The following is a 24,438-nucleotide window of genomic DNA, read 5'->3' on the forward strand; positions in this document are numbered from 1 at the left end:
AATTAGGAGCAACTAGTTGATGCTCTCTCTTCTGGGCTCTGGGGTTGCTCTGTGAGTATTCAGAGTCTGTCTTCCCGGGAGAAGGTGAACTCCATTTTCCTCCCAGCTCCAAGAGGAATCCTGGCACACTAGCCGTTGAGTGAGTGTTGCTGAAGGAAGGGTAGGTGGACTTGGGGGCAGGGCAGGATCCAGCCTGCTACCCTATGGCCATCTCTTGTCTTATCCCATCTCCCAGGTATCCTTATTTGGTTTTGGGGCAGACCATCGCAAAACGTGGTTCCGTTACTGGGATGATAAATATTGGTTTGACAACACCATGGAAAATTTCCCAGCAGAACGCAAGGTCATCCTTAAGCTGCAGTGTGAGGGGAAGGTTGATATCTACAGATGAAATGGTTCCACTGGAGGCCACAGGAGGCCATAGGTAGCCAAGAGGACATTGGAGTGTCAGAGTAAACCTTAGATGGAAATCACTCTGCTACTGAATAAAACCCTAACTTATTTCTCTCATTGGATTCCTGGTGGCATTAAAGGACTATGTTCTATTGCTGATTCTACGCAGCAAACATAGTACCATGTGACTCTTATATCTTACCAAAAAATAAAATTAAATGAAAATGGGGAAAAAAGCAAACCCTAAAGTTGAACACAAATCAAATGGACCTAATTGTATATTAAATTGATAACATAATCCCCAGAGAAAGAATTATTTCAAGTTTCTTCAGAATTCAACACATTGGCTATGCATCCTTTATAGGATATTTGTGGACAAAAAGAACTACTAGAATAAAGTAATTATATTAACAATATTAGAAACCAAATACAAAATCAGACAGGTAAAAACTCTGTGACATTAAATTCAAACTGGAAATATTATGCACTCAATTTAAAACATTTTTAGTGTGGTAAAATATACATATATACGTAAAATTTACCACTGTAACCATTGTAAAGTGATCAGTGGCATTAAAGTATCAATACATTCACACTGTTGTGCAACCATCACCTCCTTGAACTCTCAGTTTTCAAAGTACATTTTCTACCTTTGTTATCTGAACAGCTATAACACCCCAGAAGCAATGATCAACTCTGAAGTCCAGATTTTGCTTTCTAAATATTTTTTTTTCACTAAAAGATTCCAGGTCTAGACAAGAAAAGTATATAAAAACCTGGACATCAAATTTGGGACAATTTAAACATCAAAAATAGCAACTGCCATGACTGAATCACAGTAAATATATACTAAAAAAAACTTTGAACCCATAATGATACTCAAAGAGAAAGAAAAAATTGGAGGTGACTATTACATCAACCCCTTACTCTGAAAACCGGTAATTAAAGGTGTGTATGTGGAGGGGGAGCATTTATCCTGTCCTTTTAGTAGAAACAGCAGTTCCAGGTACCCCAATACCCTCAGTAAATGACAGTTTTCAGTTGCTGGGTATCTAGAACAAACGTCCACTACATTCTACCCTTTTGGCTGCCCAACAACCATACACAACCTAATAAAATGCAAATATCCCTCATAAAACTGGAAGCACATTTACCCGCCTCCCTAAGGGCATCGTGGTGTACTGGGTGTCTAGAAATGAGGTAGCTGAGAGCCAGAATCCAAGAATCCCCAGAGCTGTGGGCAGTGCAGCATGTCGTTCCAGATACCGAACCTATCATGGCACCATATAAACACATTATTATTTAGAGGAATAAAGTTAAAGCCAATCTACCAAAGAAAAAAGTTTAGATAGATAGGAAATTTATTTTTAACCCTTTTACAAAGTTTTCCTAAAGATTCTATCCTCAAGAAGAACCAAAAAGCTCTTCCTTTTCTCTTTCCGCCTCTTGCTTGACAACCCTGCTCTGGGAACAGACATCACACCTCTGGGAGAGAGGCACTACACCGGCCTTGGCACAGGGTCAACAACTTTTTCATTCCTGTTCCATCCATCATACTTGAGTGCCAAGCCTTCCCTTGTCAGCTGAGCCCTGGGTTGAACGTCAAGGTGAAAGCTTTCTTATGACAAAAGACTACATGCAGAAACTCACAATGTGATTTGTGTGATAAGGTCCCCAATATAACTGGGCTGGCATGAAGGACTCTATGGGCATCTGCCCCTTCATCAACCTTGGAGGCCACAGGACACACCGAATGCCACTGCTCCCTTTCCTCTTCTCAGCCTCCAGCCAAGCCTTTAGCAGAACATACTTTAGGACTTAACAGGTCCACAGGAAGGCAAGAGGTGAGGTCTTGGAAGCGGGGGTGCCATGGACGGTTGAGGACGGGGTGGAGGCCAACAGGCAGTGGGATGTTTGTAGAGTCTGTGACCATAGCTTCCTACTTCCCCCAGTGCCTATTGTCTGAGTCAGCCTGCCACTTGCCATGTCTTGTCCCTTGGGACAGGAATGTAGCCTTAATGGCTTTGAGGCTTGTGGGCTGTCTTGATGCTCACCTGTGGCTGTTTCTGGTCAGAAAGGTCCAAGCTGAGTGGGCTGGCTTCTACATCTGCCATCGCTCCCGGACCCACAGGTGTACCCCTCGACTCCACACATCCAGTGCATCCACCTGGCTTGACACTTTGAAAGGACCCTCAAGCGCTGTCTCTGTCCAAGATGTTCTGTTTGACACTTTCCCTGGCCCCATGAGGAGCAGCCAATGAATGGGTCTCTTCTATGCACCTGGGTCATTCTGCCAGAGTTTGTGTCCAGGTTCTGTCTCCCTGGAGGAGAGCCCCTCCTTTTCAGGGCTCATCGTGGAACTTTGTGACAGAGGTTTAATGAATACTACCAAATGAACAAAAATCTGGGGCAAGGGTGGCAACCAGCCCATCTCATGAGCCAGGGTCTCATTCAGAGTTGGAGAGAAACTTAAGAGGTGGGCCCTCGTACAGGAAAGACAGTCATATCCAAAGGCTCCAGCATGAATTGTTAAACCATATGCAATAGTGGAGGCCGAGGTTATCAGTGAGCTAGAATGTGAGCCTACTCTTGGTCAGCAGTAAGGCCTTACACCCTTGCATCTGACCCACAGGGCTGGAATAGTCACAGATATAGGAGAGGTTCTCACTGGAAACCAGTACTGGAGGTGCAGGGGCAATGTGTGAACTATCAGTCTGGCATTGAATTTTTATGACTTCCCTGATTCCCTCACCTGAACTATTAACAGTAGTCATTAAGAAAGAACCACATTTGAATACTAATTCTTGTTCCTCTCCTTGTCTCCAAATAAATGGTCACACACTGGGAATAGGAACACCTGCTCACTCTCAGATGCCACATCACACAGCCCTAGCAGGGACCCACATCTGTCCTCTGAGCCCTGACCTATTCAATATTCTACCTCCAAGCCCTGAGCCAAGCTTCAGGCCCTATGAAGGCATATAAAGAGCTGGTGGCACTGGCAACAGAAGGCAAAGAAGAGGTCATAGTGTCCACTCTAGACCAAGCTGCTGACAGAACTGAGTTGGGTGAGATCAGCAGGCCAGACCAGTCCAAAACCTCACCCCTCATCCTCACCACCATCAGGGCCCCAGCAGGGTAAAGGGAATAAAAGGGCCCTAGGGCCTTGGCACCCCGTTTTATGCCCTTCCTCCTCCCTTGCCTGTTTTCTAAGCGTGGTGAGCAGAGTTGAGCCTGTGCCCCTCCCCAACTGTGCCCAGGATCACGGAGAGGGGTCCATGGCCTGGAGCACACTGGCAGCCACCACTTCTCTTCCCTGCCCCTGCCCACAGCACTACTCACCCTGCTCTGCAAGGTAGTGGGTGAGGGGGCAGGAGGTGAGATATTGCAGGGGTGATAGCTAAAGGTGTCATTTGCCCCAAGGCCAAACTAAGCCAACCTTGGGCCTAGAGGTTGCCCTGCTGCTTTTGTGGCTGGGTTTTTCCCACCTCCACAGATCCTTCTGGAAGTCCTGCTGCTGGCTCAAGAGCTGCAGAGGATCTGTGGCTGCTCCACACAGCACCACATCTGCACCGCCTGCCTCCACCAGCAGGCTGTGTTACCTGCTTTGATCAGCACTTTGGATGGGCCCTGAAGCCACTGATGGAATTAGAGACCACCCTGTCTGCAGAGGCTGGTGGGTGGTCAGTCCTGGGCTCCAGGCTGCAACCTCTCCTTGACCCTTTCTCTGCTGGGCCTCCACCAACAATGGGGTCCAGCCTCTCCCCTGTACTGGAAGCTGGGCTAAGTGATAAGCAGTCCATGTTCTTCTCCATAGGCACAAAGGCCAGGAACCTAACCCAATTCCAGCTGGCCAAGGAGAATCTATTCCAACCGATCCCCACGCCACAGCCAGACCCTGAGATCTGACCATGCCAGTCCTGTGCTGAGTATCTGGAAGATGGGATACCCATCGATGCTCTGCACACCGTGCTCCAGTGGGGCAGGAGGGTGAGGGTGGGAAGCAGTGCCAGGCTGTGAGCCCACTGCCTTCCTGACTTGCTTTTCTGTCTCTGCAGAACGAACCAGGCCCCACTCTGGGCTTTGAGGATGATGTGGGCAACTGAACTTCCCTGCACTTAATGCACCCAGAATGTTCATGACCTGAATGAGAACACCCACGTGCTGTTGGTGTTGTTGAAGCCTCCAGACTAGTGTGGACTGCAATGGTTTCATCGGACAGTATGAGTAGTGGAGGACCCTGGCCTGGAACAGACAGCCCTCAGCATTTTGGCCTGGATGTGGATCTTGTTCTCCCTCTGCAGTCTATAGTTGTACACTCTCCACCCTCCTCACCCCAACATATACCACCAACTTCTCCTTCTCTAGAGGGTAAAGTGCCAGGCAGCTTTCCTGCCTTCAAGGTGCTGGCAGTCGCAGGTGGGGCAGCAGATGGCAGTGGTGACTGGGTTGTGAGTCATCGTCACTGCTCTAACACACAATGCATGGAGGCTCGTTGAGACAAGAGGGCAGTACCCACCAGAGCCAGGCACTCCCAGGGAACAAGAACACTGCCAAGGCTCTGACTTGACTCTTGTCCCTTTTCAGGCCTTTTTAGGTCTGTACCAGCCTCTATCAGTGCAGGCAAGATTAGGAAGGGGAAAGTTTTATCAAAGGAGACCACTTGTGTGGCTGAGCTCTGACATTCTTCGCCCTCAGGGCCTGGTGATCAGCTGAGCCTACCTCGAGCACATCCCTGAGTACTAGTTGGCTGGTCAGGGACATTTCCCATCTGCGGAAGCCACTGCTCTGGTTCTACCCTGCTGCATGGGACAAGCAAAGGTTGGGTCCTGCCTGGATGGCCCACATTCCTTCCTTCATGCTTCTACACTCCAGGTCTCTGTTTGACGCTGAGGGAAGGAGCAGTTGGCACCGTTGCTAGTGAGACTCTGCATAGAGGCTGTCCTACTACTGGTTCAAGAAAAGTGCACTTTAGAAAGCTGGAGCAAAAAGTCATCTATAGGCTACAGTCTGAGGGTAAGAAAGGCCAACCCAGATCCAAATATCGGGTCGTGGGGGGAAGAGCCTAGACTGGGGTCTGTAATGGAGGGTTGGATAGGGAGGCAAGAGCAAATAGAAATTAGCCTAGTCCTAAATAAAGACCCTGCTTGGCAGCCTCTAAATGTCTTTTATTCACTGGAATCCCTGACTCCCAGACGGTATGTGGGACTTACAGCCTTGGCTCAGATAATGGTACTAAGAAGAAACTCCAAGGTAAAAAACAAGGCTCCTCTGTCAGCCTCTGAGCCAGAGAACCAGAGATGAACCATAAACAGTTGGCAACCAAGGGAAGTCTTGTTTGTCCCTGAGAACTCCTAGCAATGGGACAAGCCTAAGGGCCAGGAAAGGATTTTGAGCCACAGGGGATCTCACTGGACAGACCAAGCCAGTGTCTCTGGGATCCCAGATCCATTTCTGGGGGTTCTGAACTGTAAGTTTTTACTAAGCATCTACTGCTGAGTTGCACGTGTGGGTTTTTGGAACAAAGCTGTAGCAGTTGCCAACAGCCCCATTTCGACTGTGTGTGGTGCAACAGGATACAATGGGGCTGAGTCCCAATTCAGTAGGTCTGGGTGAGTGGGTGCTGCTCCCAAACCCCCACCTTCTTAGCTAGATCTTAGCTCCATCCCCAGGCTTAGGGAAGAGGAATTCCAGATTACAGCCGAGTACCAGAGGAAGATCACAACCTGCTTATTTAAAGAAAACTGTTCTTAGGCTTTGAGGAAGTTGCCAATGACAGGTCTTAAGCCTGTGAGCTAGGTTCAGTTGACTGCCTCCACCAGGACCAGTCCATTAAGTGACAGTTCTGCCGCAGTCCATCTTCCTGACTGGCTTGACACATGGCTGGACTACAGATGACCAGTCAGTTCCAGCTGATATATGCCCTGGAAGGGACACCTCAGGGGCATTCACCCAGAGTAGAAGGGGAATGAGGTCAGATGGAGCTTATGAACTTGAGACTCTGACTTCAGTTAAAGGTCAAGTCAGTGTTTTTGAAGCTCCGGAACTTGTTTTAAGTCAAGAACATCAAAGTTTGCTCACCGTCCAAGAGTTAGCACTAGAAGCTCTCCATGATCTCCTTAACCTGCAACCTCAGCCTCAGGCCCTGGGCTGTAACTGCGAGCTCACTGGCGCCCTAACTCCACCCCTTCCCTTGAGGGCCAGTTCATGCCTCCCTTCCTCAGCCCCTGGAGTTCCACAGCTCTTCCAGCCAGTGCACAGAACTGTCTGATTAACGCGTTAGTCTGTTTTCATCAGCTGGAACACAGGGTCTCTGTGGACAGCGGCTTTGTCTTGTGTGTCTTCTGTGAGCCTCCCTGTCACAGTGCACACATACAATAAATTCATGCCACCTGACAGGAATCTTTAGCAAGCTCTTTCTTAATAAACTCCCTTGATGTCCCACTGCTGCCCAGCTGCACAGGTGGAGACAGCAGGGAACTAATGCAAAGACTCAGGGTTTATCGTTGAAGGGGAAGTTGAGGGAGAAGGTCAAGTACTAGGAAAATAAATTCTAGATGAGAGGCAGCTGATGCCCCTTGGCCACTCCTCTGGGTGACTGTGTAGGTAGCAGGCAAATGTAATTTGCCTCATTCCCAGTGAGTTGGGGCCTCCCCAGCCTTGCAGGTTTCCTTCCTCTTCCTGGGAACGTCAGCTGACCTGGGGCTCCCAGGTAGGGTAACAGAGCCAGGCCCTTCCCTTGGCAAACCTATAGCTGTGTAGAGGGGCCGTGACGCCCTCTATAGTCATCTGTCTGTGTGCTTCCAGGCTGGCCTGGGTCCTGCCCAGCCTGGCTGCTACCTGGAGGTGGCTTGGGTGGGGCTGGGGCTGGGGCTGGGGAGTAGCAGGACCGGCCCTAGAGATGTCAGACTTTGAGTCAGGGACTCATCCAGCTTGCGGGTCTCGGCCTCCAGGACAGTGGCCTCGGGGGCCTGGGCCACGGCGAGAAGGGAGTGGGAGAGGCTGTGGTGCAGGCCCGCTAGCTCACGGCTGGTCTGTATCGAGCGGGCAATGTAGTCCTGCTTCTGCTTCCGCTCCAAGGCCAGCTGGGCTCGCAGCAGGGCCACCTGGTGGGCAGAAAAACCAAGAGGGAGAGCAGTTGAGGGCCCTGAAGCTGTCCCAACTCTTCCTACCCTGCGTTCTCGTGGCTCTCGCTGGCTGAGCATTTGAATGAGCTCTACCACATACACGAATCTCTGAACCAGCTTTCGAGTGTTTGGAGAAGGGCTTTTGGGAACCGGAATCCAGTGATTCTCATCCCTGGGTACACCTGGGACTCCAGCAGGGAACTCAAAAACAACAAAACTATTCATCAACTTTACTGGAGGATAATTTATGTGTTAAAAAAAAAAAAGCCCACACCTAAGAGGCCTCTCTTGCTTCACCTTCATCTGGGCTCTGCCTAGGATTCCTTCGTAGGAGTTTAACAAAATACAAAGTAATACTTAGGTCTAGCTACAAGGTCAGGTCCTGCCAGTAGTGACTACTGATTTCTGCACTAGGCTCAGAAATCAAAATTCCACACTTCTTATGACTCCTGGGCCTTGAAAAAGAGAGTGAACTTTTAGCTGAGGCCTAAGAGGCGAGAAGGCACTTCATGTATCTTCCTTGAGGCTGGCAGCTTGACTGGAACTATGAGGATCCACTGGGGCCAGGCTCCTCTGCCGGGTGTGCTGGCCACACTCCTGCCTGCAGGGTCCATGTGAGGGCAGAGGAGGCTAGTCTATTCTCCTAGAATCTTCTGTCTGCTCCTCAGCCCTCTTCCTTTTCCTTTCCCCTCCTAAGTATGAATCTGGAGGTCAAGGACCATGCTTTCTTCCCCACTCCCACCCTAAGCAGATGAGAGGTGGAGCTGGGACTGGGGCCCTTCTTGCCTCCTATGGAGACTGAAGTTCTCTGAAGGCAGGAACTACTTCCCCTCTTCCTGCTGGAGGTGCAAAGGGGCCAAGCACATAGCAGACACTAAAGCCTTGTTGCCTGAGTGTAAGGGAGGGAACAGGAAACAGATCCTTCCAGAACATACCTCTTTCTGTAGTTCAACCACATACTTAGCACCTGAGGAGCTCTTCTGTCCTCCTCTTCCATCCTGAGGAAGACACATAGCATTCTTGTTGAACTAGGCCTTCCCACTCTGGGGTCTCCACAGGCATCCTGCAGCTATCTCATGGCAATCCCGGGGGGCTGGGGAAAGGTTATGGGCCACAAGTGCCTGAAGCTGTATGGGGCACCATGGCCCTGGGGCAGGGAGAGTCCCTGTACCAGCATAATGGACAACGCCCATGGAGACCTGGTGCTGAGTATCCACAAGGCTTGGATGGCATTTGCTTCTTGGAGGTACTTTTCTGCTTAGCACAAGTATACCGTGTATCTGCTTTGTGTGAGCCCTGGGATGTGAACTAAGGATGCAGAGAGGAAGTAAGACTCAAAGTCTGACCTTGAGAACTTTCAATAAAGGACGGGGACGGAGAGTGAGAGATGCTCAGCCACCACAAACACTTCCCCCTACCAGGCTGCAAGGCTGTCTGCAGACGGACACATCTCAGTCTTCCCCAAACCCCTTATCCAAAATAGGAACTCTGGCTCCAGGAAAGACCATGGACCCTAATCTTGTAAACTCAGTGCTGCAAGGAGCAAGGAAGTCTAAGAGATCTGTGAAGCTGTTATCAAGCTCCGAGGTGCATCAGGGGCTGGTGAGCGCCACACAACACCCAAGTACCAGGAATCCTGACCAGAGCCCCATAAGCCCTGCTCCCGGGTGAGCTTGAGGCATTGGTCTGGGAGTCGGCTGATCTAAGTTCCCCAGAGGGCAGTAATGCTAGTCTTGACACCATCCCAGCCCCTGACGTTGGGCCACCTTCTCAGGGCAGGGACAGACTGAGCTATGCTGAGTGAGGCAGAACTCTGGACTGGTTGAAGCAGCTGCCCCCACCATCCAAGAGAGGCCTGGGATATGCAATGAGGACAGCTCAGTTTTTGGTGGCTGAGGTTGGGTTCTCTGAGGCTGCAGTGGAGGAAAACAGGTAAACCTGCTGTGTGGGTGATGCAGCTGTGGCCTCGCTGATCTCCAGGGCCGCCGCCCGGGATGCACGCATGGAGTCCCTCTTCAGCTTCCTCCGCTCTCGCTCCACCTGCCAAGGTGCAAGTGAGAAATCAGGGCTTGGGTTGGCTCCAGGGCTGGAGGAGAGCTGCCTTCTCTAGAGGAGGCCAGTGCATGTGTAAGGGGACAACAACCACAGAGAGAGAACTGGGCTGAGGAGAGCCCATGCTAGGGCAACCCTGAGTGCAAAGAAGAGCTCCTGAGACAGAAGAGGCAGGGCCAGCCTCTCAGGCCTTTGGAGCAAAGGCCAGCAAACTTTCTCTGCAGCGAGTATTTTAGGCTTTGTGGATCATTCCATCCCTGTCACAGCTATTGAACTACCCTGTTGTAGCAGGGGAGCAGCTGCAGACAATGCATGGCTATCTTCCAGTAAAACTTAATTTTCAGGAATAGGCAATGGGTCGGATTTGTTCCACAGGCTGTAGTTCACTGACCCCTGCCCTGGTGGCTGCATGAGAAGTAGAGATGCATGCCCACCGGACCCCAAAGGAGGGAGCTGAGGACAGCAGAGCCACTTGCCTGCTCCAAGGTGGTCTGCAGCTGGATATTGTGGTGCTGTAGTCTGCTCCGGTCAACCTCCAGCCATGCCACTGCTTGCTGCAGGTGTTCGAGCCTTTGTCTCCATGGCTGCTTCTCTTCCATTCCAGGACTAGGCTCAGCCTCCACTCCTGAGACCTGTGGGAAAGACCTGTAAATCTCACGTGGGCAGCCCTTTAGACAGGTAGGGGAACAGACAGAGAGAAGAATCTGGCAGGTCTGGGCTTCAGAAAGTTAATTCCAAGAGAAGGGGACAAGCCCCTGGACAGGAGCTCCCCCAGGGTCATCTCTTCCCTCCAGGCCCCCAGCTCACCTCTCCCGGCTGTACACCCTGCTCTCCTCTGGACCCCCGTTCCGCTCTGCTGCTCGGGCCTGAGCTGTGCAACTGCTCCTTCTCCAGAGCCTGTCTGGTGAGCTCCAGCTCATCCTGGGGTACCGAGGCGTGGAACAAAATCACACCCTACCAACTTCAAATCCATACCCACCCCACCCTCCATCCTCACAAAAACCACTTCAATTTTCTCATCAGGTTATACTCTTATTTTTCCAGGAGGCTCTGAGCCATTTTAGTCCAGAACCTTCATTTTATAGATGGATAAAACAAAGGAACAGAGAGGGATCTACTCAGGATACATGGGGAGCTAGCAAGTGAGACAGGACCAGAGCCCTGCATCTCATTTGGGATCTCCCATAAAGCTAAGCAGTAACTTGGAGCACTGATGTGTTACAGAAAGAGCATGGACTCGAGTCACACAGGGCTGGGTGTCACATCTCCACTTATTGACTATGATTCTGATCAAAATATGAGCTCTCCCTGAACCCCAATTTCCTCATTTATAAAATGACCACACGCACCATGAGACATGAATTAAGCCTTTGGATAAGTTGGGAAACCTAATGCCAGTTATTTTCTAGGCACCCTGTTTCATAAATAACGGTCAAGAAGAAAGGACAAGAGTGTGTGTGTGTAGGTTGTCTGGGGGACAGGAAGAGCTCAGTGGTAAAAAGCCTGAGCTCTAGAGGCAGACTACTCAGATCTAATTCTAGTTTTGCCATATACTAGCTGTGTGACTTTGGAGAAGTTACTTAACCTCTCTGAACTGCCATTTCTACATTACAGCATAAGGACAACAGTTCCTACTTTCCGGGGTAGTTGTGGAAGAAAGTGAGAGTAATAGTTCCTGGCACATAAAATGCTTAAAATAAAAAATGATACTACTGTGATGTAAGGCAGCAGTGTGTGGAGGGGTAAGTGGATGAAGTGACCCTGATCTGAGTTACATTATTGAGTGAAAACTGCTCAGTAACCCAAGAGTATGGATAGGGAGTACCCTTCTGCCCAATTATGTACATTACTTTCACTGTGCCTGTAAGAATGGGTCTGGAAATAGGAAAGAAGTTCCACTTACTGAGTGCTTTCTTCCCAAGCACTTCATACATATCGTCTCATTTCATACTATCATTTCTGATTTCATTGATAAGAAATCAAGGGTCAGAGGAGTGAAGTCTCTTAGCCAGGGTCACACAGCTAATGAACTACAGAACTGTATTTCAAACCCAGGAACGTGGCTGGGTGCGGTGGCTCACGCCTGTAATCCTAGCACTCTGGGAGGCTGAGGAGGATCGCTTGAGCCCAGGAGCTTGAGACCAGCCTGAGCAAGAGCGAGACTCCATCTCCACTAAAAAAGAAAAATTAACTGGCCATCAGGGCACATGTCTATAGTTCCAGCTACTTGGGAGGCTGAGGCAGGAGGATCACTTGAGACCAGAAGTTTGGGGTTGCTGTGAGCTATGATGACACCACTGCACTCTACCCAGGGCGACAGAGCAAGATGTGAGACTCTGTCCCAGAAAAAAAAAACAACCCCAGAACTTAACTTCAAAGTTCATAAATGTATAACTCCTTATCCATATGCTGTACTTTAACAAGAGCAGAGCTTTGTGAGTTCCCAGAAGGCGACTATCTAGGGGGTTGTGTATCTGGGATGAGGGAAGAGGCTGTCTAGGGCTCAGTCAAGGGACTAGGATGTAGTCAATTTCCCTGGAAAAATGGACTGGCTCTCTCCTGACAAAAGAGATGATGCCTTTCTATGTCCAGCAGTTGATCCAGCTTTCCTGACGGCCTACTCTGTGCAGGTTTGTGCTCATGCTCAGTGCCGGGGGTACAAAGATGAGTAAGACATGCTGCTTGACCTTGAGGTGAAATATTATACTCTGAAGTCCTATCCTAAACCCTCACCTCCGTTCTCACTGGACATTCCACCCACAGGAACACACTTATTTCTAACTGCTGATGACTCCAAAGTACCTCTTGCCCCAGTCTCATCCTTCAACTTCAGATCACTTTGTGGATCTGCCTACTGGACGTCTCCCCTTGACGCCCCACAGGAACCTCACTCCATTTCCAAACTGGACTCATTCCACTCCTCTTTCTCACACTGGCTTTTCTCCATCTCAGCGAGGAAACACCCGAGTGTTGTCTTTGACTTCTTTCTGCCCTTTCTTAATTCCTCCCACCTCTTAGCCAATGAATTGCCAGAAGTCCTATGAATCTCTTAGATCTACCCATGTGTCACCATTCACACCCTCTTAGGTCACCACCTCTCCCCTAGACTTCTAGTGTAGCCTCCCACATGGCCTCCCCACGTTTGCTGTTGCTCCACACAGCAGCCTGAGTGATCTTTCTGAACTCTGTCTCTAATCATGTCACTCCCCTGCCCCAAACCTTCATCTATTTCCCACTAGGTACCACGGTCCTCAGCATGACTTATAAGCCCTGAATGCTGGGACCCTGCTGTTCTCCCTTCTCTTGCCAACTCCCCTCTTTACATCCCAGGTGATCTACACGATAGCCCATGTGCTCTTGTCTCCTTCCTTTTCCCCTGAAAGCTCCTCCCCACCCTGTGTTTGGTTAGTTCCTTACTGGTCCCTTCAAATCTCATCTGAAACACCACTTTTACCAGGAAGGCTTTGGGGACCCAGCCCTAGGAAAGGCTGGATGTCCTTCCAGCAGTGCTTGGAGCACACTAAACTTCCCCTATTAGGCACTAACCACACTGCATTACAGTTGCTTATCAACTAGACTGAGCTCTGTGGGGGACTGTGGGTGTCTTCTCTTTATATCCCCCAGACCAGCACAGTAGCCTGAATCCACCTATGTTGAGGTGCTCGTGACCTCACTTTCTCACAAGACCCACGATGCGGGCAGTCCCTGAGCTCAGCCAGACAGGGCTGTCACCTGGCCCTCACTCCCCCTGGAGTGAATTACCTGCAGCCTCTGCTGTTCTGAGTCCCGCTCCAGGACAGAGGCTTGTAGAAACATGGCTACCTCCTGCAGATTGCTGACACTGGCCTTGCTCTGGGCCAGGGACTGTGCCAACTCCCGGGCCTTCTCCCTCCACTCAATCTCCCTGGCTTCTGTCTGCCTCAGGGCTGCCTGTAGCCGCTCCAGCTCCCGCTGTAGTCTGGGCCCTGAAGATTCCAGTTTTGGAGATGGTTCTTCCACTGGGGAGGCTCTGTTGCTGTGGGGTAAGGCCTCCAGGTTCTTCCTTTGCTGGGCCTCCCTCAGCTCCAGGATCTCCTCTTCCTTTTGAGCTAGAGTCAGCTGTAGCTCCCTTACACTCTGACGAAGGCCCCTCATCTCTTCCTCTTCTCTCTCCTGTCCCAGCTTCTGCTTCTCTTGGATCATATTCTCTTGGCCCCTCTGGGCCAGAGACTTCTCCAGCAGCTGCCCCTGTTCCTTCTGATGTCGCAGCTCTTCATCCCTCTGGGCAAGTGCCTGCTGGAGCTGCCGCACATCCTCCTGGTGCCGGAGATCCTGATCCTGTATCTCACCTTCCCGCGTCCTCAGGGTCTCCTCTAGCTGCCGGGCACGTGCCTGGTGGGCATCCAGGGCAGCCTGCAGCGTGGCGATGTTGGCCTCCAGACTACAGCTCAGTTCTGCCTGCTCAAGGAGATGCTGCTCTTTCTCCTGTAGGGCAGCCTGAGCCTTGCTGAGGGCCTCCTGCAGAGCCTCAGCCTGGCCCCAGGCAGCCTCCTCCTGATGCCGGGAGGACTGGCTTTCTGTCCGCAGAGCCTCCAGCTCCTGCTCCCTTTCCTTGAGCATCACCTTGGCCTGCAGCCAGCTGTCCTGCAGGGCCCTGGCCTCTGCCTCGTGCTCCTGTGCCTGCTCGGCGCACTGTTGCTGGAGGGCCAGCAGGGCCTTCTCATGCTCCCGAGACTCAGCCCTCAGGTCTCCTAGCACCTCCTCCAAGGCCTGTACCCGCAGTCCCTCCGCTGCCAGCTCTTCCTGGAGCCTTTGTGTCTGCTCCTTGTGGTCCTCAAGCTCTCCCTGGTGCTCCTTCAATGTCATATGGGCTTGCTCCAGAGCTCCCTGCAGCGCACTTGCCTTTTCCTTCACACACTCCTCCTGCCCCTGGGCCTGCCGCTGTTCCTGCCGCAGGGCCTCAAGTTCCTGGTCCTGCTGGGCCAGCACTCTCTTGGCCTCTTCCAGTTGACCCTGAAGCAATTGCTCTTTCACCTCCCTTTGCTCCCTGGCTTCCTGCAGGTGCTGCTGCAGGCCCACTATCTCCTGCTCTCGCTGGGTCAGGAGTAGGCTGGTCTCACCCACTTTCCTGTGCAGGCCCTGGAGCTGCTGTTCCAGCTGGTCCTTGTGCTCCTGAAGTTCCTGAATCTGCTCCTGCTGGCATTCTACCTCCTTCTCCTTATCACGCAGGATCAGCTTCATATGCTCTAGGTTCCCACGCTGCGCTTTACTCTGGCCATTCCCGTCCTCTGCCCGCTCCTGCATCAGCTGCCTCTGAGAGGCCAGCTCCCGGCCTCGCTCTCTCAAAGACAGCTTGATCTGTTCCAGGTCCTCCTCTAGGATCTTGGTCTGCACCGTCCTTTGATCTTCTAGAACCTGAATCCTCTCCTTCTGCAGCATCAGCTCCTGGTCCCTCCTGTCAAGATCCTGAGTCAGATGCTCTTTCTGCCTCTGTAGCTCCTCGATCTGTTCTCGCTGGGACTTCAGCTCCTGGGCCCTCTCCTGCAGCTCTTGTGCCAGAAGGGTGCTGTGGCTTTCCAGTTCGTGGATCTGGCTGCTTTGCGCCTGCAACTCCTGGCTCCTTTCTTCCAGGTCCAGTGTAAGGTGGGTCAAAGCCACCCTCTGCATTTCTCTCTGGCCCTCCAGCTCTTTGATCAGCTTTTGCTGGCACTCCATTTTGCAATGGTTTTCCTCCAGTTCCAGGGCCAGGCATTCCAGAGTAACCAACTGCTTTTTCAGATCCTGGAGCTGCCCTCTCTGGGACTCAATCACTTTGTCCTTCTTCTCAAGTTCTAGAAGCTGATGCTCCAAGATGTTCCTCTGAGTCTCCCGATCTTTCTCGAGCTCTTTGATCTGCTCTCTCTGCACAGTCAGTTTCTGCTCTCGCTCCTGGACAGCCATGGGCAGATGCTCTAAAACAGACCTACACTTCTCCAGCTCCTGAATCTGTTCTTGCTGCAGATCCACCTCTTGGTTCCTCTTCTTCAGATCCAGGGACAGCAGTTCCAAAGCAGCCTTCTGCATTTCTCTTTGCTTCTCCAGTTCCTGGATTTCCCCCCGCAAGGTCTCTACTTCCCTTTCTCTTTCAGACAGGGTCTGGGCCAAGAGAGCCAAATTCTCTTGCAGAGCCTTCCCTTGGGCCACCTTCAGCTCGCCCTGCTCTTGCAGAGCCTGAGCTCTCTCACGCTCACTCTCCACCTCCTCGTTTTTCAGTTTCAGTGCTGAGCGAGCTGTTTTCAGGTCTTCTTCCAGGACCCCGGCAGCCCTTGCCTGGGCCCTGGCTTCTGCAACAGATGTTTGCAGATGTTCCACCTGGGCTGTCAGGTTCTCCTTGGCTGCCTGAAGTAACTCTCGCTCACTCTGGAAAACAAGATGTAAAACCACCTTAAACTATACTTCCCTGATACAGTCACTCCAACACTGGCCTTTCTCTTTCTTATTTTGTGGCACCAGCAGCGATAAGGACCTGGGCAAAAAAATGGTGTATTCCATTTAAGGTGATAGTATAAAAGAGCATCCCTACCACCAGTGAGCCATCCTAGACTCTGGTCCTTTAGGGCAAGGGATAAAAATCTCAACCTCTTGGCTGGGCGCGGTGGCTCACGCCCGTAATCCTAGGACTCTGGGTGGCCAAGGCGGGAGGATTGCTTGAGGTCAGGAGTTCAAGACCAGCCTCAGTGGAACCGTAACAATGACCCTCAAGGACATGGAGACAGCCAGAGGAACTGGAGAGACTTGCTAAAGGAAGTTGAGCCCAAGGGACTACTCCCGAGGCAACACCCTCCCCCAAGCCAGGACTTTACCTGGGCTTCCATTCCCTGTAGCTCTGCTCGCCGTAGGCGACTCTGTAAGGATGCCACAGTTTCATGCAGCTCCATCAGCTCAGATTCTAGGGAGTTCTGTTTTCCTTCCCACTTGGATTTCTCTTTGGGAAGAGGAGAGGTAGCAGAGTGAGGCCCATGGTTGAGGGTGGGGGAAAAAGAGGGATGCAGAAGCAGATAGAAGATGGGGAACAGAATCAAAGGGGAAGGAGGCCAAGGAGAGAATTACATGGGTCGTAGAGACATCACCTGTCTGCCAGCTGCTCCTATTTGTCTAGGCTCCCTGCTGCTGCCAGCCCTAGCACTGCCTGTCAATCATCCTGACACTTTCTCACCCTCATCACACAGAGAGTCTCAGCCCTGGATTCCATACAGGGTTGAGCCACATGACACTGGAGGTCCCTTCCAGCCTCCAATCCTATGATTTTGCAGAGCTTCCTAGAGACTTGGTGGCTCTACTAGCTGCCCCCATTTCTGTAACATGTACCAGAACCCAGCTCTATTTGTGTGGCCTCAGGAAGCGCTCAAATGGCCTCAAAAAAGGTCCACACCCACTCCCTAAGTTGTCCTCTTCTACAGTAGAACGTTGAGCCTTAAGACCCTTCTCTCTCCTTTCTAAGTAGCCACCACCCTTTCCAGACCTTGGCTGTGGCACAGATGTACTGTCCCCAGATTTTCCCTCCTTACTTTCTCCCAAATAAGCACATAATCCTTATGCCATTAAAGGCTAATTTTGAGGACATAGTTGGAGATGATAAAATAACATGGGTAAGTGACAAAAGATAGTCTTATCATGTTCTCACAGTCCTGGGCTTGAGACCCGAGTTTTTTTCTTTAATTTCCCACAGAAACAAAAACCTTCTCTCAGTTCACCAAATCTGTTCCTCAATAGTTCAAGGGGGTCATCACCCCTTTGGAGATGCCTCTAGATATGGTCTCACAGTTCTGGGCGAAAAATAAAAGGAGTGGCTGCTAGGCCTGTTACTGCCCCTTCTGGGCTTCCCACCCATTCTCTCCTCCCTCCAAATCTCCCTGCCTGCCTTGAGCTACTCACCCTCTTGGTTCTGGGAGAGCTGTCTCTGCAGATCCTGCAATTCTGTGTGGACCTGGCTCTTCTCAGCCTCGGTATCAGTTAGACGCTGTTCCAGCTTCCGGACCTGATCCCTCAAATCATCCTGGGAAAGGAAGGGCACAGCTAAACTCAAGTTCCTCATCTTCCATCCCAGCCAGGGCTCAAGCTCTCTCCTCACTCTCAGCACTGGGGTAGTCTGCCATTGTGGACCTACTCCCAGATTGCTGGATTATTTATCTCTGAACTCATGTGCATTTAGCTCCCTGAAGACAGGTTCTACTCCAACTGGCTGGAGCAAAGAAGCCCCTTCTCACCTGCCTTTGTCTTTTGAAACAAAATCCCTGTTTAAATCTTAGCCCAGGGGTCACCTCTTCCCTCCTCAAACTCCTGCTTCAAAGCTTAGCCCAAAGGTCATTTTTTCCTTGCTTCTGACCCTCCCCAAGTCAGAATGAACTGCCGCTTCCTTCTAGCTCCAACAGTCCATCATTTGCATGTGTTATTGATCCAATTAATTCTACCAGTTCTGCTTCACATGAGAATGCGGTTTGGTTCCTCTACCCTGTCACAAGCCTTCTTGAGGGCAGAGATCAAGTCTTTCTCCTTTTATATCCCCAGCTCAGAGTGGCTAGCATAAAGGTGGCACTCAATTTGTATTCAAGTGAGGTGCAATCTGTGGGACCTTTACTTCCATCTTAGGCCTAGAATGCTCCTATAAATGGCAACCTCAGGCCGGGCACGGTAGTTCATGCCTGTAATCCTAGCACTCTGGGAGGCCGAGGTGGGAGGATCACTCGAGGTCAGGAGTTTGAGACTAGCCTGAGCAAGAGTGTGACCCCGTCTCTACTAAAAACAGAAAGAAATTATCTGGACAACTAAAAATATATAGAGAAAAAATTAGCTGGGCATGGTGGCGCATGCCTGTAGTCCCAGCTACTTGGGAGGCTGAGGTAGGAGGATTCCTTGAGCCCAGGAGCTTGAGGTTGCTGTGAGCTAGGCTGATGCCACGGCACTCTAGCCTGGGCAACAGAGTGAGACTTTGTCTCAAAAAAAAAAAAAAAATATGGCAACCTCAAATCTCAGTGGTCTCTAATTTGTCGGGTTTCTTTTGGAGGCTGTGGTACTAAGAATAATTCATGGCTGAGAGGAAAATGATGCAAAACAATACCACACATCTGTACAGGGTTTCATATAATACTTTGTAAACTATGGATTCAAGATCCTCACTCATTTAATCCTCCCAACAACCTGTGGAGCAGGCATTATCTGCCCTACTTTGCAAGTGAAAACAAGGCCCAGGAAATCCAAATGCTTTATTCATGGTTGTCAGGTGGTAACTGACAGAAGTGAAAGTCATCCCAACTTGATCTCAGGAATAAAACAGGTCAAACCACTTCATGTGTCTTTGTCTCATGCTTTTCGAGGGAGGTGAAGAGTTCAGGGAAGGAGAGCAGAGAAACATACCCGGGCCTGTTGGGTCTTCCACAGGTCTTGGTGAAGCTTGTGGAGGGCAGATGCTACTGCCTCAGCTGAGAGAGCAGTCAGGAGGGGCCCTCTTTTAAAGAGGCTTCTAGCTCCATTCTGTTCTGAAAAAATGAGGAAAAACCTCTTCACCTGGCTGCCGCCATAAAAACAAACAGACAGACCTCCCCAGACATGGCTTTGGCCTTCCCACTGGTCCCTCCTCTCCTTGAAGAACCCCTTCTCAGCAGTTCACTCATCACATATTTTCTGCATAACTGTGTGCCAGGCACTATGGTGGGCATTTAGATAATGCTAGCTATTGTTTGTTAGTAAGTGCCAGGAACTGTGTGAGCTATTCACATCTGAAATCTCTTTAACGCCTTAGTAAAATGCTGAGGTAGGTACTTTTTTAACATGCTCATTTTGTAGTTGAGGAAAATCAAGCCCAGAGAGGTTAAGTGACTTGTGCAAGAACACACAGCTAGCAAACGGCAGAGGTGGGGTTCAAACTCGGATAGAATTAATTTCAGAGTAGGTGGCCTTAACCTTGAAGCACTATTACCTAAGGAACTGTATTTCCCTCCACTCTTCCCTAGGAGCTAGGCCTGGCTTTGGCCCAAGGGACTTAGTTCTTGGGTGACTGCCTCACCTGGCTCAAGGACCCAGAGGGAGGGAGCAGAGTCTCCACCACCACTCAGCTCAGGCCTGCTCTCACAGACTGACCCCAGGGCCTGCTGCAGGATAGAGTAGAGGCTGGCCAGCTGGGCCTGGGCCTGGTTCCCAGGCTGCTGCTCTGTGGCCAGTGCTTCCAGCTGGCTCTCTGTGTTGCGCAGTTGCAGCTGTAGTTGGGCTGCCTTGGCTTCCTGGGCCCACAAGGAAGCTCGCAGCTGCTGCTCCATGATCTGAGATGCCTCCAGCTCCTCCAGCAGACACGCTTCCTGGGCCAGAAAGTCAGCCTCCTTTTCCTTCACCTCTTGCCTCAGTAATTCCACCTGCCAGGGAGGAAGTAAACACACTCTGAGCAGGGAGTGGATGCCTTCTCCTCAGACTCTCTGAGACCTGACTCCACACAATCCCTGGATTTCAGCAGGCTCAGCTCTCCAGCAGGTAGATGGGCTCTGAAATGAGTCTTACCCTAGATCTAACGCCTGGCTGCCTGTGACTGCTGACACATGGGCCCAGTGTCATGCTAATGGTCTTTGGCCCTGGTTTCCTGTGCAGATAATGCCAACTCCCTGCTATAAACAAAACTCTGCCCTGAAACCCTGACACTGAGCCTTGTAAGACCAGTCATGATAACAATGGCTACCACTTCTTGAATGTTTACCATGTTCCTGACAACTTATATATTCCTACAATGGTTAAGAATTATCACCCTGGTTTTATGGATGAAGGAGCCGATGCTCACACAACTAGGAAGCAGTGGAGCTGGCAGCAAATTCAGGACTAACAGGGCTCTGTGTCTTTGGGCACTATGTTCTGGGCTGTCAGTTTCCCAGAGGAGCCATTCTCATCTCTGGGTCAGGTTCCAAGCCCCCACCCTGCCCAGTCCTGGCTTCCTCCTCCTGCCAGGGCTGTTGAGGTGCCAGCCTATCCTGGAATTGGGGAAAAGAGAAGGGTCCTCTCCATGAGAGGACTCTGAAAAATCAACCCACTGCTCCAAGGACAGGCTTCCACCAAGGAAGAGGGCTCGTAACCAGATGGGAAATACCTGGGCACTAAGCTCTTTCTGCCCTCCCTGGGCCTCCTGCATGTCCTGGCGCAGGGCGCTCAGCTCTTGCTGTCGAATAGAGTCAGCTTCTTGTAAAACAAGGAGTCTCTGTTCCTTTTCCACCAGTGACAGGGTCAGGCTAAAAAGAGAGGGGTCAGAGGGCTAGGCCTTTCTCTTAGGGAATGAAGAACTACTTTCTCATCTGACTATTCTAAGCATAGTATTAATAATTAAAATATTAATAGAAATTGTAGTGATAACGATTACAGTAAAAGCTAGCATTTATTGAGTACTACTAAGAACTCCTATGTACTTCATGCATATGATGCCTCATTTCAATTTTACAGTTTATTCTTCTCTAGCAAATTCCACATATATCTACACAAGTACCTCAAATTTAACATAAATATCCAAATATCAATATTTGGATATTCCTACCCACTCATCTCCTGTGTTCCCCCGCTCAGTGAATGGCACTTCCATCCGGTGTCTGAACATAGAAACCTTAACCACTTTACAGACTTCTCCCATCCAATCTACAACTATATATAATTGATTCTAATTACCTTAACAACCCTCAAATCCCTGCTCTCCTCTCCTTCCCCACTTCCTACTCTGGTTCAGCTTTAGTATATCTTATGCGGACAATTGTACCAGCCTCCTAACTTGTCTTCCTGCCTCTAATTGCATTGCCAGAAGCATCTGTTCCTTCTCAAACTCCTCCAGCACTAAGAATACCTGCTGCTCTTCATTCTGAATGGTTGTACGTCACTCCTGATGTTTCATGTCATTACTGTCCCCACTATACATCATAAATTGGATTATGTCAATTTCCCTGCTTAAAACCCTGCGGTGGTTTCCTGCTAAACTTAAGCTACAAACTCCTTGCCATGGCCTACCAAGTCCTGAATGCTGTGAACTTGTCCAGCTCATATTTACCTTCCTCATTCCCCATGTTCCAATCACACCAAACTCTTTCAGTTTCACCAAACACTGTAGGCTTTTATCTGCCTCAGGACCTTTGCATATGATTTCTATTCCTACTGTATAGAACTCGCCCTCACTCCTTTTGCATAGGTGGCTCTATTTCATGCTCAGTGCTCAGTTTAAATGCAACCTCCTGCAAAAGGCCTTCCCTAACAACCTTTGTAAAATAGGTCTCCTCTTTCTTACCCTGCTTCCTCCACACCATGTGCGCCATAATCTGTAATCATTTGTTTTAGAGATTATTTGAGTAATCTTTCCCCACAAAACTATAAATTCTACTGTGGCAGGGATCATACAGTCTTGTTAGTCACTGTATCTCCAGCCCTGGCATGCTGTCTGGTGCATAATGGGTGTTCTCTAAATATTTACTAAATGAATGACAGGGACCATGTCCTCTTCACATGTACATCCCAGAGCTGTCGACAAGAAAGGCCAGGTGGCCTCAGCAAAGAATTGTCAATGTCAGTGATCACTGTAGCCAGCCAGACAAACCACATCCATGGCCTGTCTAGCCTACCTGGTTTTCTCTTTCTCCAGCTCCTTCTGAATTCGGCTATATTCCTGGGCCTCTCTCAACTTCTCCTGAACCTCCTGCTCAACCAGCCTCTGGGAGTCATCCTGGGCCACCAACTGAGACTTCAAGTCCTCCACCTGGAAAGGTAAGGGCATGGAGACCAAGATGCCAGGGCAGGGGGCTAGTGGGAGGATGCTTCTCACCTAGGGCTTTAGGGTCCTGCAAGGTGTACCACAGTCAGTGGCCATTTCCAATGCTTGGGATGTTCCACCAGTCCCTACACACTGTTCTTAACCCCCTTCCTCAGTACTGTTCAGCCAGGTCATCTGTCTCCCCAGCCTCACATATGCTGCATAAAGGCAGGCACAGATAAAAATCTTGGCTGAATATAACTACTGCCAAAGGCAAAGTGATGGGTAAGTGTATTGTGATTGTATTTTTTAAAATAAAAAATCAGAACATCATCTGGTATAGGATTCTGAGCACGAGAAGCAATCTGAGTAAGAAAAGCAATCTGGTATGTAAAAATATCAGATGTACGGTGAAGATGGAAAGAACAATTGAAACTGAGACTGCCTGAGAAAACCTAAGTTCCGTGACCTTTACAGAGAAAGAGATTACCATCCCAGGGCTCTCTGCTCAACTCTGAGCACCCTCTAATTTTCCACTCAGTACTGTGGCTCACCCCCACCATCTGAAGCTCAGGCAGCAGGGGCAAGGATCCCCTGTCCTGCGGGAGGGAGTGGGAAAGCCTGGCTGTGCTGGGGAAGGACTATGGGGCTGGTGGAGAAGAGGAGAGGACCTGCTTCTGCAGGTCTATCTTATCCTGCAGCAGGATGCGGCCCTCTTCCCGGATGGCAGCAAGGTTGTCTCTGTGCTGCTGAGTTGCCTCCTTCAGCTCCTGCTGAGCCTCCTGAAGCTGGGTCTGCAGCATCCCAGTGGTCTCCTGCAGAGGGATTAGACATCAGTGAGTAGAGGAAAAGTTCCACTGGGTCCTTGGTCTCAAAATCTGTGTTGTACAAATACTGTTTTGTTGAGTTGGCAAAGGCTGAGGCAGGAGCCAGCAATCCATGTTGTTTCCACAACTCCTCACTTCCTATACCCTCTCCTCCATCACAAAGTGCACTGGCTTACCGAGGTTTCCTGGTCGGGGTCCATGAATTGGTAACAGTCTCTCACTCCGACAACTGCAACAGCCTCCTGACTATATCCCTACTTCCACTTGATGCCACTATCCCCCTACAAACCCACACACTCTTCTCCACTCAGCAGCTGAAGTATTTTAAAAAAAGAAACACACACATAGACAAATCATGTCCCACTCTTGCTTTTTAAATAGCACCCAACAGTTTCCCATTGCCCTTAGGACAAAACGCAAGCTCCTACTATGGCTGAGGAAGAGCTCCCACCTACCTCTCCACTTGCCCCTGACTTTATCGACCTGAAGCCAAACTGCCTCCTTTCTGTCCTTGAACTCCCCAAGCCTTTTTCTGTCTGTACCAGAGCCCTGATGATGGCTATTTCTTCTGCCTAAAGTGTTCTTCAAATGGCTGGCTTCTTTCTTCTTTTTAATGTCTTTATTGAGATATAATACACATACCATACAATTCACCCATTTAAAGTATCCAATTCAGGCCGGGCACGGTGGCTCACGCCTGTAATCCTAGCACTCTGGGAGGCCGAGGCGGGTGGATCGCTCAAGGTCAGGAGTTCGAGACCATCCTGAGCAAGAGTGAGGCCCCGTCTCTACTAAAAATAGAAATAAATTATCTGGACAACTAAAATATATATAGCAAAAATTAGCCAGGCATGGTGGCGTATGCCTGTAGTCCCAGCTACCCGGGAGGCTGAGGCAGTAGGATCGCTCAAGCCCAGGAGTTTGAGGTTGCTGTGAGCTAGGCTGACGCCACGGCACTCACTCTAGCCCAGGCAACAAAGCGAGACTCTGCCTCAAAAAAAAAAAAAAAAAAAAGTATCCAATTCAGGCTGGGCATGGTAGTCTATAATGCCTATAATCCCAGCACTTTGAGAGGCCCAGGTGAAAGGACCACTTGAGGCCAGGAGTTCAAGACCAGCCTGAGCAACACAGCAAGACTCAGTCTCTAGGCTGGGCAAGGTAGCTCATGCCTGTAATCCTAGCATTCTGAGAGGCTGAGGCGGGAGGATTTGCTTGAGGTCAGAAATTCGAGATGAGCCTGAGCAAGAGTGAGACCCCATCTCTACTATTAATGAAAATAGAAAAAAATTAGCCAGGCAACTAAAAATAGAAAAGGTTAGCCAGG

General features: G+C 50.1%; 1 protein-coding gene across 9 annotated transcripts in view; it reads right to left on the minus strand.

Annotated features, from left to right (window-relative positions):
• Window positions 1–1,733: 1,733 nt before the first annotated feature.
• CEP250 (centrosomal protein 250) overlaps window positions 1,734–24,438 on the minus strand; it is a 51,960-nt gene continuing 29,255 nt past the window's right edge. For 6 of the 9 annotated variants that reach the window (XM_045528721.1, XM_045528720.1, XM_045528722.1 and 3 more), the window contains 13 exons: window positions 22,959–23,102; window positions 22,160–22,293; window positions 20,656–20,794; window positions 19,594–19,936; window positions 18,945–19,066; window positions 17,466–17,586; window positions 16,394–16,515; window positions 13,335–15,950; window positions 10,380–10,493; window positions 10,049–10,204; window positions 9,459–9,560; window positions 8,456–8,518; window positions 1,734–7,499 (listed from right to left, as the gene is read on the minus strand). In XM_045528721.1, coding sequence (XP_045384677.1) covers window positions 7,230–7,499; window positions 8,456–8,518; window positions 9,459–9,560; window positions 10,049–10,204; window positions 10,380–10,493; window positions 13,335–15,950; window positions 16,394–16,515; window positions 17,466–17,586; window positions 18,945–19,066; window positions 19,594–19,936; window positions 20,656–20,794; window positions 22,160–22,293; window positions 22,959–23,102 — 4,446 coding nt within the window. In that variant the 3' untranslated portion in view covers window positions 1,734–7,229. Of the gene's footprint in view, window positions 7,500–8,455; window positions 8,519–9,458; window positions 9,561–10,048; window positions 10,494–13,334; window positions 15,951–16,393; window positions 16,516–17,465; window positions 17,587–18,944; window positions 19,067–19,593; window positions 19,937–20,655; window positions 20,795–22,159; window positions 22,294–22,958; window positions 23,103–24,438 lie in introns of those variants that run through there. The other 3 variants (XM_045528725.1, XM_045528726.1, XM_045528727.1) reach the window with 3 other exon arrangements.

Source organism: Lemur catta, chromosome 17, assembly GCF_020740605.2.
Source record: "Lemur catta isolate mLemCat1 chromosome 17, mLemCat1.pri, whole genome shotgun sequence".
Taxonomy (NCBI): Eukaryota; Metazoa; Chordata; class Mammalia; order Primates; family Lemuridae; genus Lemur; species Lemur catta.